Source organism: Arachis hypogaea, chromosome 13, assembly GCF_003086295.3.
Source record: "Arachis hypogaea cultivar Tifrunner chromosome 13, arahy.Tifrunner.gnm2.J5K5, whole genome shotgun sequence".
Lineage (NCBI taxonomy): Eukaryota > Viridiplantae > Streptophyta > Magnoliopsida > Fabales > Fabaceae > Arachis > Arachis hypogaea.
The window spans coordinates 6,008,281-6,023,863 of NC_092048.1; the positions used below are offsets into that span (position 1 = coordinate 6,008,281).

A 15,583-nucleotide genomic window follows, 5' to 3' on the forward strand; every position below is an offset into this window, starting at 1 on the left:
TAATAAAGGTATTGTAGTAATTTTTTATAAAAAAATAATATTAATTTAGACCAATTCAAGATTTGATTCACCATTTTTTCGGTTAAATCAATTTGTCTAGCCTAATTTTGACAAAAATAACATGATTTAATCGATTATATATGTTAAATTTTAATTACTGAAAAACATCTTTAAAAAACACGTTTTAGGCGTCTTTATCTGAGTGACTCCTTAAATTATATAGTGTTTTTGGAAAATCCCCACCTTTTATTATGCTGTCCTGCTTTTGGACATCTTTGTATTTCATTTTTTAATAATTAATGAAATATAACCTATTATCTTTAAAAAAAAAATGTGTATTTTATATTTCAACATGTATTTTATTTATATTGAATAGTTGATTTAGTAGCTGATTTTTTATATATCCATAATAATAACATAATTTATAAAATGAGAATGCAGTATTATATTTTGACTATTTCCCTTCAGAATTTCAGATTATATTGATTTGTAATTAAGATGGAACTACTTATAGAATAAAGGGTAGATATCAAATTATGATCAGAATATCATTTATTATTGGTTTTATAGCCTTATAGGTAGTTATGCATGCTTGCATAGTCTTCTTTAATTTCTTCCTTATTTAGGGGACATTTATTATTTTAAGAGAGGTCTATCTTAATATGTTAATATTTGTCATTTATTCTCCTATGCAAGTTTGTCTGAAATACATTGTTGAGGAAAGTTTTAATTTATTCTGTGCAAGTAGTAACTAAATCCAAAAAGCATTGACTAATTTTATGATAATAATTTAGGCAACAATAAAATGATGAACATTTTGAAGAGTAAATAAATAGAAAATTATTAAACAATAGAGAAAGAATCATATTATCTGTTTGGTGGGAGGATCAAAATTATTTAATCTGTTAGAAGAAGACTAAAACATCTCAATCACTTCATTGATCCTTTTTTACAGTTAGAACCAAAAACATCAATGTCCTAATGAGTTGGCTTTTAAACTACCTATACTTGTAAGAGTTGTTCAATAAGTTGTGACATTCTTTGAGCCCTATCAATATCACTATCACTGTACATAATAAAAACAAAATTTAATTCAAGCATTGTCCACAAATGCTATAAATCAAGCAAGAAAAGACACTTATCATGTGGTAGTTTGAAAAATCTTACTGAACTCCACCTAAGCTCTGGCTGAGGGATCTTGGTTTCCCATAATATTATGTATGACTTTCACATGTAAGAAGAGTGGTAAAGAATTCTTTATCAAATAAACAAATAAGATCTCATATTCTCATGTCAAGCATTTAACCTGGAATTGACTAATCTCATTATATCATTAAATCACTTTTTATAAAATATTTTTTTGTCGATTCAATTTTTTTATTTCTGATCATCTTGCATAGAGATTATTTAAACTAAATGTTATAAGTTAAAAAAAAAAAATTGTCAAGCATTTAGAGTTTAACTAAAAATGTTAAAAAAATAATTTATAAAAAAAATTAATTTTCTATAATTATTCTTTCAAAAAATACTCCAAAAGCTCGGCTTGTATGGCATAGGTTGTATATTTCTTGTCATCCCCTAGACTTGAAGAACTGGTTCCATTCAGGTTTTTTTCAGGACTTTGGTAAATATGGCAAGCAAGGAATAATGACATCTTTGATTCTCATGAAGACTTGGCCTCCGAAAAAAGTGATTTGTCTGACATTATCTTCAGAAACAAAGCTTAGGAATACTTTTCAATTACAACCTACGTCCCTTCCCTCTATTCTAAATGGTTTTTGGAATCCCCCATCTATTAGTACTTTTAACATTAATTGTGATACTAGTTATCCTGGTTCGGGTGATAGTGTTGGTTTTGCTTGCATTATTAGAGATTGTAATAGGAGTTGGCAAAGGGGATATTTGGGAATGATTGAAAGTAATAGTATTCTTCAAGGGGAATTATTTGCTATTTGGAGAAGATATCTCTCAGCCTTGGATGTGCGTCAGCGAGATGTTATTTGTGAGACGGAATCACCAAGATAGTTTTGGATTTATTAATCTGTTGGTACTCAAAATAAGGGATATCATGCATTGGAATTGGCGTGTTGAGAGATGCAAACACGGTGACAAAGCAAAAATGACGATGAGGTTACAATTTCATCACGTAGAACTTCTTTCTTTTTGGGAGAAGTTTAAGAGTAGTTTTAAACGATACTGTAATTCCTTTATTTTTCTTTTCTTTTTCTTTGTTTAGTTGATTTAAGTCAAAAAAAAAAAAAATAACAATTGTTTAAAGATACTAGAATACATAGTGATGAAGACTAACTAAAAAAATGCATAGTGAAGAACTGAATTTTAAATTTTTTATTTTTATTTGAAAAAAGTTTGAAGATTCTCCGATTTCAAAAGTACCCTTAAGGAAGTTAGTTATTTGTATATGGCATGTGACGGGCTTTTATGTAAATTTAAAACATAGTAGGGAGTGCCCACTTGAACACTTGATCCCTTCTTTTACACTCTGTCTCCTATCTATGATAATTGAATAAATTGATAAGTGTCAACATTTTGGAACGTTTCATTTATTTTTTCTTTTTTGCCGAAAAAAACTGCACCTTGCACGCTTCATTGTTATTCTTACTCTCTTTTTTTATTAGACAATGTTGACCACATCCAAAGTAACCTTCATAATTAAATTTGGGATTCGCAAAAGTGGGGAAAAAATAAAGAAGAAAGTTACCTTTGCAATTTGAGTGAACTAAAAGCTTTTATTATTGTCTAGTTTGAGTTCAATTCAAATCCATGAATTAAAAAAGAAAATCAAAATAAGTTATTTTCTTCTTTCAAGCTTCTCAAATAATGGATTATTTAAGATCTTACATTTACATTGTGCATTAGGCATCATTTGAATAATAGAGAGGAAAATTCAAGGACGAAGTAATTGATACACAAGAACAAAAATACTGTCACCAAAAAAAAAAAAAAACAAGAACAAAAATACTTGAAAATACATAAATGAAAATAGAATGAACAAATTATATAATTTATTATTAATATTATAAATATATACACAAAAAATTAACTATTAGAAAAATATTTCACTAATGAAATAGAAAAAAAAAAGAAAAAGTAGTGAATCTACATTGAAGAATAAGTGAACAAAGTTCTAGAAGACAAAACTATTGCATAAACTTAAATGACATTCAGTGTGATGATTACACAAGTACATAAGAAGAGCACCAAAACAAATATCTGGTTCACAATATCCTAATAAAATTAAAAGCTGAAATTACTTGAGCAAAGGGATATGGTGGTGGTGGTGGTGTGGAACATAGTGGCATGGAATTTCATATGCTTAGTACCAAAAAGCAATCATGTGAAACAGTGGTACCACCACCACCTCCTCCTCCTAAAGTTGTAATTTCATCTATTTTTTTGGGAATATGTGGACAATTTGGTACACTTTGCTACACTCCACATAATAAGTAGTCTTAAAATTCCTTTTCTTTTACTCTTCACATGCTCACTTTCCATTTACAACCAAGACAAAATTTGGTTGGACTTTTGGGGTAACCCCCTCTTCTATATCTCATTTTTTCTGGCTCTCCAAGGTTCTAACTTTAGGACCTAGCTCTCAAAATTTATTATTTATTTTTACACAACAAAAATTACAACTTAACACAAATAGTACAGTTACTAATCAATGAAACACATCGTTAAGAAAATTATTGATCACTGAAAAAATACACTTAGATAAAACACTTCTTTTTATCAATTTGTCCAATCCACAGATAGTGTAATAAATTCATGTAAGTATATAATACAAAAAATATCATGTGTAGAATACTATTATTAAAAATAAGAGTATCAATATCTTTTTCCTAATAATTTCTCGAATCGAAATTTGATACAGCCTTTAAAGTAAAATCCAACCGTTATTTAACACTTAATAACCCCACTTTTGTTCTTTTTGCTCCTCAATAAATTGTTATTATTATCTTGTGCACACATATAAATAACATATTAATATTATTATCTTTGTGAGAATTTGTACATGTTCCACTCTGTTGTGTTCTGTTTTGATGGCTTCAACTGCTTTCAACGACAAGAATGGAAACCCTGAATTGTCAAGGCAGGAAATTCAGAACGCCATAGCCAAAGCTGTGGAGCTAAGAGCACTTCATGCAACTTTGATGAGAGGGAACACCACATCCAATGCTAGATTCCCTTCACCTTCCCCTGTTTCACGCCCTGTTTCTCATTTCTCTGCTCAAGATTACCCTGTTTTCACCCCAGTATGTTCCAATTCGTAAAGTTGCCTTCTTTTTTTGTTCTTCTCTTCTTTTTCTCAATTGGGTATGCACAAATTCATGCTATCAAAGATATTTTGTTCAAAGTAATTTGACAGTGTTTTCGAAATGTGTTTGTTCTGTTCTTCGTGTTAGAATTTGTGGAATTAGCAATAATTATAAACCAGATTTCGTTTTTGTTTTGGTTTTATAATTTATTACTACTTATCATTCTCTTTTCTCTTGAAGACTTGAACTATGTCACTTGTGATGTTGATAAAAGAACATGCCACTGTTGTGGTAGTTATATACATAATCCTTACTTCGCTTTTTCTTTTCTTTTTTTTTTTTCTAATTTAATATCTATGAGATAATTAGTGTAATTTCAAAATTAATATCCTCTTTCTTTTGTTCTCCTTTTTTTCAATTTTGATGATGGGTTTCTAAATTTGGAAAAATCATTGACAGAGCTATGAGGATGATCCACTACCAGCTTATAATAATCAGAACCACTTGAAAAGCCTGACAATTTCAGATAGTTGGGATGAGAATGTTCTAGAACACACCATGGAAGCAATTGTACCATATTACAAGGAGAAATCAAGTTCAAGAAAGGGACTTCCTTCTGGTTTTGCCAACATAGAATCTCACATATGCGCAGGCGCTGATGATAGCAAATCTGCAACCAGTTCTTGTGCAAATCACATAACTGTTCTTCAAGCATCATCACCTGCCAATGAATACTTGCAGTGTAGAAGGAACAGCTTGGAGGACTTCAATTCTGTATCGTCGTGCAATCAATGTAAGCCGGCTGTCATAACAAGCGAATTTGAGACTGCAAGGACCAGCAAGAGTTCCACTAGTGTTGTCCCGGTCACGGATTCTCATTCGTCTATTCAATCTCAACAGAAAAGCAAGGGGATGATTTCTTGGTTGTTTCCTCGGCTAAAGAAGAAGACTAATAAGAATGAGAATTCCCCGAGTCGCGCAGAATCTGAGGATGTTTCTCAGGTTCTTAAGGACTTGGGAATCATGTCTATTGAGTCATTGAAGAAAGAGTTGATGGAAGCAAATGAGAATAGAGATGTGGCCTTAATGGAGGTTTCTGAGATGAGGTCTTCGCTCGGCGAGCTGAAACAGAAACTGGAGTACTTGGAGGGTTATTGTGAGGAGCTTAAGAAAGCCTTAAGGCAAGCAATGCAAGCAAGGGATTCTCAGCATCTTTGTGAACAACAGCTCAATAATCCTCAAACGGAGAAAAAGTTTGATAAAAAGGGAGGAAATTTGATGCCAGTGAGCGAGGAAGCAATGGTAGAAGGATTCTTGCAGATAGTATCAGAGTCAAGATTATCAGTAAAGCAGTTCTGTAAGACTCTTATAAACAACATCGACGAAACTGATCAATCTTTGACACAACATTTGAACTTGCTTCTTCAACCATATAAGCTTTCCTTGAGTGCCAAGTATTCCAAGGCAGTATTATACCACTTTGAAGCTTTCATAAACCAATGTCTCTACCAAGACTTCGAGAATTGCGTGTTCCAAAAGAATGGCTGCCCAAAACTGCTGGATCCGCAGCAGGATCAGCGAGTGCAGTTCTCATCATTTGTTTCCCTTAGGAACTTGAGCTGGAATGAAGTTCTAAGAAAGGGAACAAAGTACTACAGTGAAGAGTTTAGCAAGTTCTGTGACCAAAAAATGAGTTGTATTAACACAACTCTAAATTGGACTAGACCTTGGCCTGAACAACTCCTTCAATCTTTCTTTGTGGCAGCAAAATGCATGTGGTTGATGCATTTGCTTGCATTTTCTTTCAATCCACCATTGGGAATTTTGAGGGTTGAAGAGAATAGAAACTTTGATCCTCATTACATGGAAGATATGTGTCCAAGATCTCAGGGTCCAAGCAGGGTTAAGATCATGGTGATGCCAGGGTTTTTTGTTCAGGATAGGGTCTTGAGGTGTAAAGTTATTTGCAGGTACAAATCTGTAGCCTAAGTTAACAGTTTGGAAATAGTTTTTGTTTTCACATTGAATTTTTTTTCCCCTTGCTTTTTTATTTAATCTCTGTCATTTTCAGTAACTGTAGCTAAATGTATAAGTAATGGTTTGTTCAAATTGATTTAATATTCAGTCAAATGTATGTCATATTAGTATATTACTGTATACACTTCTGTCATAAAGAATGTACAATAACCATGTTAGGAAACTGAATGTGATGATCAAACTTCATTTATTTTTCACTTCTCAAGTTTTCTCAACACAGTAATTTTGGATTTTCAGTTATACGACTAAAAAAAAAATTTCCTGGGTAAAAATTAATGAAACAAACACTTCCTTAAAAATAAAGTGGAAAAATCATCTGTGATTCACGTGGAACTCAGAATTCGACGTGTTTCATTATTATCTTTTCCCATCATCAAATAAAAAGAAGCTTTCCAAAGTTCCTAACAGAAACAACATAGCCAGAAGCGATGTTGCAGCAAAAGCCAAAGCTTGATTAGTTTAGGAATTTAATACTACGAACTAGTTGCTTTAAGTACAGATGGAGAGTATGATTAACGTCAATCAATAAAATATTAGATTAGTTTAGGTTTGGTACAGCGTTTCACACACTTTCATGATCAATAATTTAAGGGCATTAGAGTGCATAACACCCAATTGGGGACCTCTATTACACGTTTGTCCTTTAATACTATATCATTGGTGCAATCATAGGCATATTCACTTTGCATCTTTCAATGGTGACTCAACCCAGCATTTGATGCAAAGTCAATTGTTCAAATATTTCTCATCATTAAGATGAGAACCAGAACCAAGTGCCAAAAAATGTCTATGCATGAGGAACAAGCTCAGTTCTTACACTAAGAAAGAATGAAATTCTAGAACATCAAAGTGAGGCCAAATTAGGGTGCATCTGAACATTCACCCTCACTCCACCAGAAGCTAACTGAGAAACTTGTAGTTAGGGACCGCACATAGTGCCACCACTTTGGTGGGATATATAACATATCACCTTCCTCTAAAATACAGTCTACAAATTCCAAGTCTTGCACTTTAGGAAACTTCCTTTCATCTATGTCATCTAAGTCAACCTTCAAACAAAGAGATAATTCCAATCAACATGGGGAGACATTTTTCGAAATAGCAACAATAATAAACACAAATAAAATTATAAGAAAAAGAATTATCAACACCTGATATATTTGTATCCATTGTGCAACATAGAAGATTCATGGACAAAATTTATTTTCCATACACACATTTAGCACGATTGACTGGAAATCAACATGGAAATCCTTCTTTATACTACAACCCCATCCAATCCAAATTCTATATTACTTTTTCGTAGCAGAAGTCTAATGAATAATAAGCATCGGATTTACAAAAGGAATATTTTCATTCACAATTATCCATTTTCATAGTAGATCTGCGGTTAAAAAATGCAAGTACATCACTTGACTGCCAGGGCAATCTGTGGCCTGTGCAAGGATAAAAGCTCAGACACATAATGTGAGAACAGAGAAAGAAGAGAAAAAGAAAAGTTAGGACAAAAAAGAAGAGAATTACATTAATGAAATACTTCTAGAGTTTTCAGCCATTCAGATTGGGATGCAGTCATAGTGCTATGCTTCCAAGCAAAAGTCATAAGCAGACTGCATGGAAGGTCAATCAGTCATATAGTTCAACAAACAAAATACCTGGCTGGAATTGGTACGCATTGTCTCCGAGTAGGGATAAAGTTCCTCAGACAAAGATGCTGAGTAAAGCCTAACGTACTTCTTTCCAACAACCTGAAAGCATAGAGCATGACAATAAATACATTCAAAGTGGTGCGCAGTAATCCTTGGAACAATATGTCTATTAGTATGAATTATAGATGAGGCAATTTTCTCTTTTCCATTAATAAAAAGGAACATTTCCTCAAACAATTTAAATAACAAGGATATTACATAAACCCCGATATCATCCACATATATTAAAGGTTTTTCTTAAAATGAACCATAGTAAGTCTAAAAATCATACTTTAACTAGCGAGAGGCACATCAAGAAGTCCATCCCAACGATCCAGAAGACCAGAAGACAACTTTATTTAGGGTGTGATTCTAGTTGGAGTTCAGAAGGGAAGGGAAGGGAAGAGTTTGAAGAGTTTGAAGAGTGAAAATCAAGACCTTCCCTTCCCTCTTTTACCCACGAAAAGCAAATCTCACAGATCACAAACATCACCTTAGTAATGCAAGTATATAAATGACATAATAAGTTACCTGAGCTAGTATGTTATGATGTGGATCATGGTGTAATGGCGTTACTGTTCCAGCTGGACCAAACCAAGCATTGAGAGATCTTAGCTCCCCTCCCCCGGCAAAACAATAGTCAGGAATAAAGATATCTTTCCGAAGCTCATTTATCTGCCATTTCAATAATGTCATTTACTTTCATTATTAGTATGCAATATGGCAAAAGTCTGAATTGGAAACAATCTAAATTCATCTATAAGTACTTGATCAAATAATGGATGCTGGGCAAGATATGTAGGACCCCCTGGAGAACCACCATTGGATTTTATACGCTGAAGCAACTCTGAAAATGTGATTAGCTCTTGCTTCCAGTCTGTACATAAATAGTTCTTGCCAACCTACAAAGAATTTTGCATTTACCCTTTTTCTTTCAATATTTATGGATATTGAAAAAAATATGTATGATACATACATAAGTTCCACTCCAAACCCCCACCCTCTGTGTGTTTACATGTTTGGCTGTGGAATTCCTGTAGACAGCTAAATAACTTCAACAGTCTAGTTTGAGATGCATGTAGCATGAGATGCATAACAGGGAACTTTGAAAATGGTCCTAGAAATTTTGAACAAGGCAATTTGGGACCTAGAAAAACAGAGTATACAAATGGACCATATGCAATGCACATAGATTATTTGCATGAAAATTCCTAGTGGGTACAAAGGATCATCAACAAGATATTTATTTTAGTTTACCTATAAATGGAAGATGAGCAATTACCTCGACGGGAACTGTACGATCACCAGCAACTCTCAGTAAATAGTCTATGTTGTTCCATTTCGTCTTGGCCGGCCAGTGAACCATACAATCACTGATGATAACCGGTGAACCAGCCAGGTAATGATCTTTCAAGAACTTGTCCAGCGACAAACCAGATCTCTTCTCCACAATCTTAGAAGAAAGGGACTTGATAGGTAAAAGTTGGAGCACCTACAGAGTAAAATGCTATAACATAAACATTAGAAAAGCCATATCACAAATGTAAAGCCAAATTTCGAAATTTGTATTCAAACTAAAGGATTAGTATCCAAGATTTGTATTCAATTGCTCACACTATATACGTAAGCGCAAATTATTACACTCAATTCCACTAAGATTTGGTGAAATTCAACCCTACTCTCCTCTCTATCTCCAAAAATATACATCGACTTTTCCTAAAATTTAGGCAATAATACTCTAGGGACCTATATGTTTGTAAATATAGCACTAAACATCCTATAAACATAATAGTAACTTCCCCTTGAAGGGGTTCAGGGGAGACCAATTTCACATTACAAAAATAAATAGCACGATGTGTCGTTGTGTAAACTACCACTATTCTGGCACCATTTTTTATTTTGTTATTTATTTTTTTACATTGCTTAAGTTGTATTTGGCAGTTATTTTAGCTGCAAAATAGTTTTAGGGCTACATTGATCATTTTAGATTCTCAAATACTAAAATACTGCACATTTGCAAGAACATGATAAAAATAAATAAAAATTGGAGGAAGGACCTCACCTGAGACACATGAAATTGCGGATGAACAAGGCTTCGTTGCTCGGAGTTGTTGACCGAACCTTCTTGGAAGCTTCCCTCAGAAACCCTACGGGAACTCTTGGCTCTCTCTGAAACCTTCTCGATCGCAGAGTCCAAATCCTTTCTGAGAAGCGTCCCTCCCATGATGATCCCCATGTCAAGAACCCTAAGCGCCTCCTTGAACTCGCCGTTACCGTTGTGGTGCCTTGCCACGTGGAGGCATGCCATCGAGTACGCGTCGCGCCACACCGGAAGCACCGACTGCCACGGACCTGAGTGCAGCTGCTCCCACGCCATCTCCAGCGCCGCCTCCGCGGCCCGGACGTCACCGGTCGCCGCCAGCGATGCCATTCTCACGTAGGCGTAGCCGCCGTGCTCCGATATGGTTTGGAGGAGCTCCGCTGACTCCATGTCCAGTGTCGGCGTGTCGAAGTCTCCACCGTGAGGGGTGGTGGTTGACGACATAGTCTGCGGCGGCGACGCGGTGGAGAGAAAAGCTCCGGCGCGTGGTTTTTATAGGAGTGTTGTGGTGTGTCTGAGTGTACCAAAAAGTGATTGATATTTGGACACAACTTTGAGATATTTCTCTAAGTATCTTAAGACTCATAAATCTTAATTATTCTAAATTATTTATTGACACTCTTATATAATCTCATCTTATACTCACCAAAAAAATCTTATAAAAAAATTTCACACTGTTTTTCAATAAAAAATTCATGTTAGTTTACATAAAAAATCAATTTTAAATTAATAATATGTATAAAATATATATTAAAATATAAAAATAAATAATTTATGTATATATATATCAAATATGTTGATTTTTGTGTATATAATGTTTTTAATAAAATATTTGTGTATATTAATATAATAATATATAATAATTTAATTTTAATGTATCGTTAAAATAGTTTTACATGTATATTTAATTATATAATATGGTAAAATCTCAGGTTAAATCGACTTCATGTGAAGTTGATATCTAAGAGCCGTTAGATGAAAATTTAGTTAAATCAGTCAAATCATCTAACGACTCTCAGATATCAACTTTACGTGAAGTCGACTGCATCTGAGTTTTCACCATATAATATTATATCATAAAAGATAATAATTTTTTATATTGATTACTTAAAATATAAATATTTTAATAAAGTTATTTCTTTTAAATAATGATCCAACTGATAAATATGAAATATAATCGTTTTATTAATATAATAATATAAATATTCATGTAAAATATCTTTACGTTAATAATTAATTTAATTTTTATCGTACAAATAAATTGGTGGAGATGGAGAGATATTTTTTTCCTCTACTTTTTCCTATGAATAGTGGAAATGGAGATATTTTTGTTTTTGTTTTGTTTTTCTGTGCGTTGAAGACACACCATCCCTTTTTTTTTCCTATAGGTTTTATATCACAATTATTTAGTCTATTTAGGATTTGAATTCGAATGAACTTTCTAGCAAGACATACTTTAATTCTTGAGAACCGAGGTTAAGATAGACTAAATTTGTTAGGTGAGTCCATTTATTTATTTAAATAAGTAAATTTTATCTTTAAAATTAAGTTTATTTAAATTTTAAATTAAATATATTTAATCTAACTAATTCAAAAAATAACAAATTAAACCGGTGATTCATTTAATTCTTTCAAATTAAAAAAAACTAACTAATTCAAAAAATAACAAATTAAACGGGTAATTCATTTAATTCTTTTTATAATTAAAAAAAAACTTTCAGCCAATATTTTTCATGATTTGGTCCTGAAAATTTAATTTATCAACTAAAAAGATACTATTTGTTTAAAATTTTTATTTAAAAATAATATTTTTATTAAAATATTATTTTTAAAAAATAGAATAAAAGGATAAATGAGTTAGCTTGAATAAATGGTTAAATTAGTTCCCAAAATATTACTCATTTTTTTAAATTAGTTTTTGAAATATTTTTTAATCAAATTTTTCCTTCAAATATTTTAAATTAGTCACTTTAATTCTTCCGTCACTTCCATTGCAAATGACATCGAAATTTGTTGATATGACATTTTTTAAGTGACATCACAAGTCGCAACACATATCTAGTAGTTCTAATTGGCAGTTAACATGATAAATTTATAAAATTAAATTAAATCAACTTCAAATTGAGAAATTCTAATACCTCAAGTTATTCCTTCACTTAGATTTTAATTTGATCTAATTTCATAAATTTATTATACTAATATTCAATTAAGACTATTATGTGTATATTGTAGTATCACTTTAATAAATTTTAGCACCGTCACCAGTTTGATGGCCTAGTCTATTCAAGATTATTATTATTATTATTATTATTATTATTATTATTATTATTATTTTCAGGTACAAAGATATTTTCTTATTTGGTGTTATTTTCTTATTTTTGTCGAAATGCTAGCATTGCAATATTAAGGTAGTGGAGAACACAATACGGGACACGGTGTCCATTTATTACTCATTCATTATTAGCGAATGAATGAATCACATTCATGAGTGATGTGTCTTTTTCTTTTGTACAATAATACTACTAAAGAAAGCAAAAAACTCTGCCGATATTTGATTATTATTCATGTTATATATGCAGATAATAATAAATACAATCTTACTGCTATGTTACTAACAGTATTTCTGCCCACTTTTATTTATATTTATATTTAATAAAAGTATTTTTATAGATATGTCTAATTAAAATATCTTTTTTTATAACTGTATTTAATAAATATATTTTTTAAATATATTTTTTATATATATCTTTAAAATATAATAATTAATTATTATTAACAATAAATTGACAGATAATATGATGATGCCTTATACTTTTCCTAATAAATATCATTTACATGATTACCAAAACGATATATTTTGTAAGAGGCTGTTGCTTTCTTCAAGATATCAAAACTCCGTCTTCGATCTCGTCCAAGATTTTTCACGTATTGTTCATAAATCAAAAGGGTCCGTACAATATATATTTTCTCCAGAAATAAATATTCCATATATATAGTAATAGTGTTATCATAACTTCATGAGTGACAACAATTAAATCTTCATGAATACGTTGTACATATTTGAACACACAATATAAAATTATAACAAAGGTTGAAAAAATCAAAATTTTACATAAAATTATTAAAAGAATAAATTAAACACATAAAATATAAAATTATAACAAAGTATTTGATTTTATAAAAATATTTTATATAAAAATATTATGAATTGTTAATTGATTAGTCAAATATATTTAACCAAACATATCAAATTACCTAACAATTCGTAACATATACTATTTTCACGTGTCAATTTATAACAAAATATAAACTACAAAATTATCAGAGTATATATTTTTTTAAAAATCAGTTAATTAATTTAAAATTATAATATTAAAAAATTATAAGAGTTAAATAAAAATTTTAGTTAATATGATTTTGAATTAATTTTAGGTAGTAAAATATATATATATATTTTTTGGAAAAAAAAAAGTTTTGGAAATTGAAGGAAATGATGTTGTAATTTGTCATTTGTATTTGATGGCGGTGGAAAAGCTGGACCAAATCCAGAACATGATATTTCACAAAAAATGAAAGAAACAAAAGAACAATTCTGAGAACTGTACTAATTTGCAGGTGACCTTTTAATTTCCACTACTATTCCTATTCACTGTACAACCCACGCAACATCACTAATCATTCTCAGTCCATACCTATTCCAGAAAAAAAAACAATTAATACTAATAGTATCATTCATTGGTTTTAATTACTAATTAATATTCTTTTCATGTGTTCTACAATACTAAAGATATATATATATATATATATCTATTTCTGATTATTTACAATAGCAAGCAAGCTAAGCATATTGCACAAAACATGCCTTAGAAGCCATTCAGCAAAATGTACATCAAGTAGAATAATAATAATATAATAATAATAATAATCAGTAGTGTTCACCATCAAAGAGAGATATATAACAAAGTTAAGCTTTTACTTAATAAAAAATTAGTAGCTAACTTTAATTAAGGGCGTAAAGGGTTGTTGTTGTGATGAAGAGGGTCAGGTCCCGTTGGGACTTTTCTTGTTGAATCTTCTACTACTCTTCCAACACTAGGATCAGCTCCATTATTCCCAAATCTTCCAACCTAAATAATAATAATAATTAAAAAATTATGGCCAAGGTGTTCAAAAATTTGAAAGTTTAAAATCATCATTGCATATATGTATTTTTTTACCTCTATGCTTGTTGATATGGTCTTGCCTCCTGCCAAGTTTGCTCCATATACACGACCTGAATATCAAACAATAATTATTTTTTAACCATAACAAACCCTGAAAAGAAAAAAAAAAAGAGTGAAGAGTGAAGAGTGAGTAGTGGTTGTTGAACTCACTTGAGGTAGAGGGTTGAGCAAAGAGTAAAAAAATCACCAAAGTGAGGATCATCGCCATGTTTGTAGACATTGTTTTTTATGAGAAGAGACACAACCTCTTCAAAGTGGTGGTAGTAGTAGCAAACGTTACTACTAGACAGCACAGAACAAATGAAGGTTTTTTTTTTTGTTGTGTCTTTTTTGAAAATTCCTCCTTTTTAAACCTCTTTTTTTATTCCCTTTCTTTGGGGCAAAAAATAAGGGGATGCTTTTCAGTTTTCAGGGATGTGATGTTGATACTGTGTAAGGAACGGGGGCAAAATGGGTTCTGTAGAAATTAGTGTTTTCCACAGTGATTGGAGGTGAATTTACGGTTTTAGGTCTCTTGATGTTCCAAAATTACAAATTGAAAGAGATATTTTTTTAGGGGTAAAATTGGAAAACTTTGGGCCACGTGTCATTTTTAGTTGCTACGCGGCTGAACACTATTCCTAGGTAATACGGGACGTTTGACAGTCAGGTACGTGTCGGAAGGACATCCTCGAAGGATTGTTGGCGGCGTGAAATGAACGGACACGTGGCTCTTTTCTATTGGTAAGAAGGCTAGAAAGGCTTGGTTTGTTCTAGTGTGGGCCCACCTCCAATCATTTTGGGTGGGCCCAGTTTCATCACGCCATTGCCGTGCTGCTACTCCTTTTTCTTCTATTATGTGTCTCTCGCTCTCTCTTTGAAGTTGAACCCTTCAAATGGCCAACGCCTTTTTTTTAAATTATCATATGAATTTAATTTTGATACATTTTACATATATATTTAATTATTTAATTATTTTTATATTAATTATATAAATGATTATTAAAAAAAATAAAATTATATGACTATATAAAATATTTTATACTATTAATATATTAAAATTAAATTTTTATTACATAAGAGTATATGTTTGTCTTTTTTGATAAATTTCTTCAACCCAATGCTCTAGCTTCCAACTAGCAATGGATACATGTCACATGCGATAAATTGCATGATGCTATTTTATTTTAACTGAATTAGTTTTTCTTCTGAATTTTATACTTAAGAATAACAGTTAACTAACAGTAGTAATGATTAAAACTAACAAATGATTTTCTT

At 31.4% G+C, this 15,583-nt stretch overlaps 2 protein-coding genes and 1 non-coding gene across 4 annotated transcripts; 1 reads left to right on the forward strand and 2 right to left on the reverse strand.

Annotated features, from left to right (window-relative positions):
• The first annotated feature begins 3,315 nt into the window (after positions 1-3,315).
• Positions 3,316-6,508, forward strand: LOC112736761 (IRK-interacting protein). The gene is made up of 2 exons (XM_025786347.3): positions 3,316-4,274; positions 4,737-6,508. The coding sequence occupies exons 1-2, from the start codon at positions 4,062-4,064 to the stop codon at positions 6,264-6,266; spliced, it is 1,743 nt and encodes a 580-aa protein (XP_025642132.1). The 5' UTR covers positions 3,316-4,061; the 3' UTR covers positions 6,267-6,508.
• Positions 6,509-6,826: 318 nt separating this feature from the next.
• On the reverse strand, positions 6,827-10,701 carry LOC112736762 (lysine-specific demethylase JMJ30). 2 transcript variants are annotated; one of them, XR_003168827.3, is made up of 6 exons: positions 10,065-10,701; positions 9,285-9,494; positions 8,770-8,904; positions 8,534-8,677; positions 7,839-8,062; positions 6,827-7,363 (listed from the first exon to the last, which is right to left on the reverse strand). XR_003168827.3 is itself a non-coding variant. In XM_025786348.3 (6 exons), exons 1-6 carry the CDS (start codon positions 10,545-10,547, stop codon positions 7,175-7,177), a joined length of 1,254 nt encoding a protein of 417 aa, XP_025642133.1. In that variant the 5' UTR covers positions 10,548-10,701; the 3' UTR covers positions 6,827-7,174. The 2 variants fall into 2 exon arrangements, 1 of the variants encoding a protein (XP_025642133.1); XM_025786348.3 differs by having other exon boundaries at positions 7,970-8,062.
• A 3,291-nt stretch (positions 10,702-13,992) lies between these two features.
• Positions 13,993-14,806, reverse strand: LOC112735717 (uncharacterized). Its single transcript, XR_011870168.1, has 3 exons — positions 14,477-14,806; positions 14,321-14,376; positions 13,993-14,230 (listed from the first exon to the last, which is right to left on the reverse strand). It is a non-coding gene; the product is annotated as an uncharacterized protein (transcript).
• Between the last annotated feature and the right edge of the window lie 777 nt (positions 14,807-15,583).

Excerpts from the sequence above, each read along its gene's own strand:
- LOC112736762 (XM_025786348.3), bottom strand. The coding sequence starts at position 10,547 with ATGTCGTCAACCACCACCCCTCACGGTGGAGACTTCGACACGCCGACA. Across the intron at positions 8,678-8,769 it reads AGCATCCATTATTTGATCAA|ATAAATGAGCTTCGGAAAGA; the intron begins GTACTTATAGAT and ends TTGAAATGGCAG. Across the intron at positions 8,063-8,533 it reads ATCATAACATACTAGCTCAG|GTTGTTGGAAAGAAGTACGT; the intron begins GTAACTTATTAT and ends CTATGCTTTCAG.
- LOC112736761 (XM_025786347.3), top strand. The coding sequence starts at position 4,062 with ATGGCTTCAACTGCTTTCAACGACAAGAATGGAAACCCTGAATTGTCA. Across the intron at positions 4,275-4,736 it reads ATTACCCTGTTTTCACCCCA|AGCTATGAGGATGATCCACT; the intron begins GTATGTTCCAAT and ends AATCATTGACAG.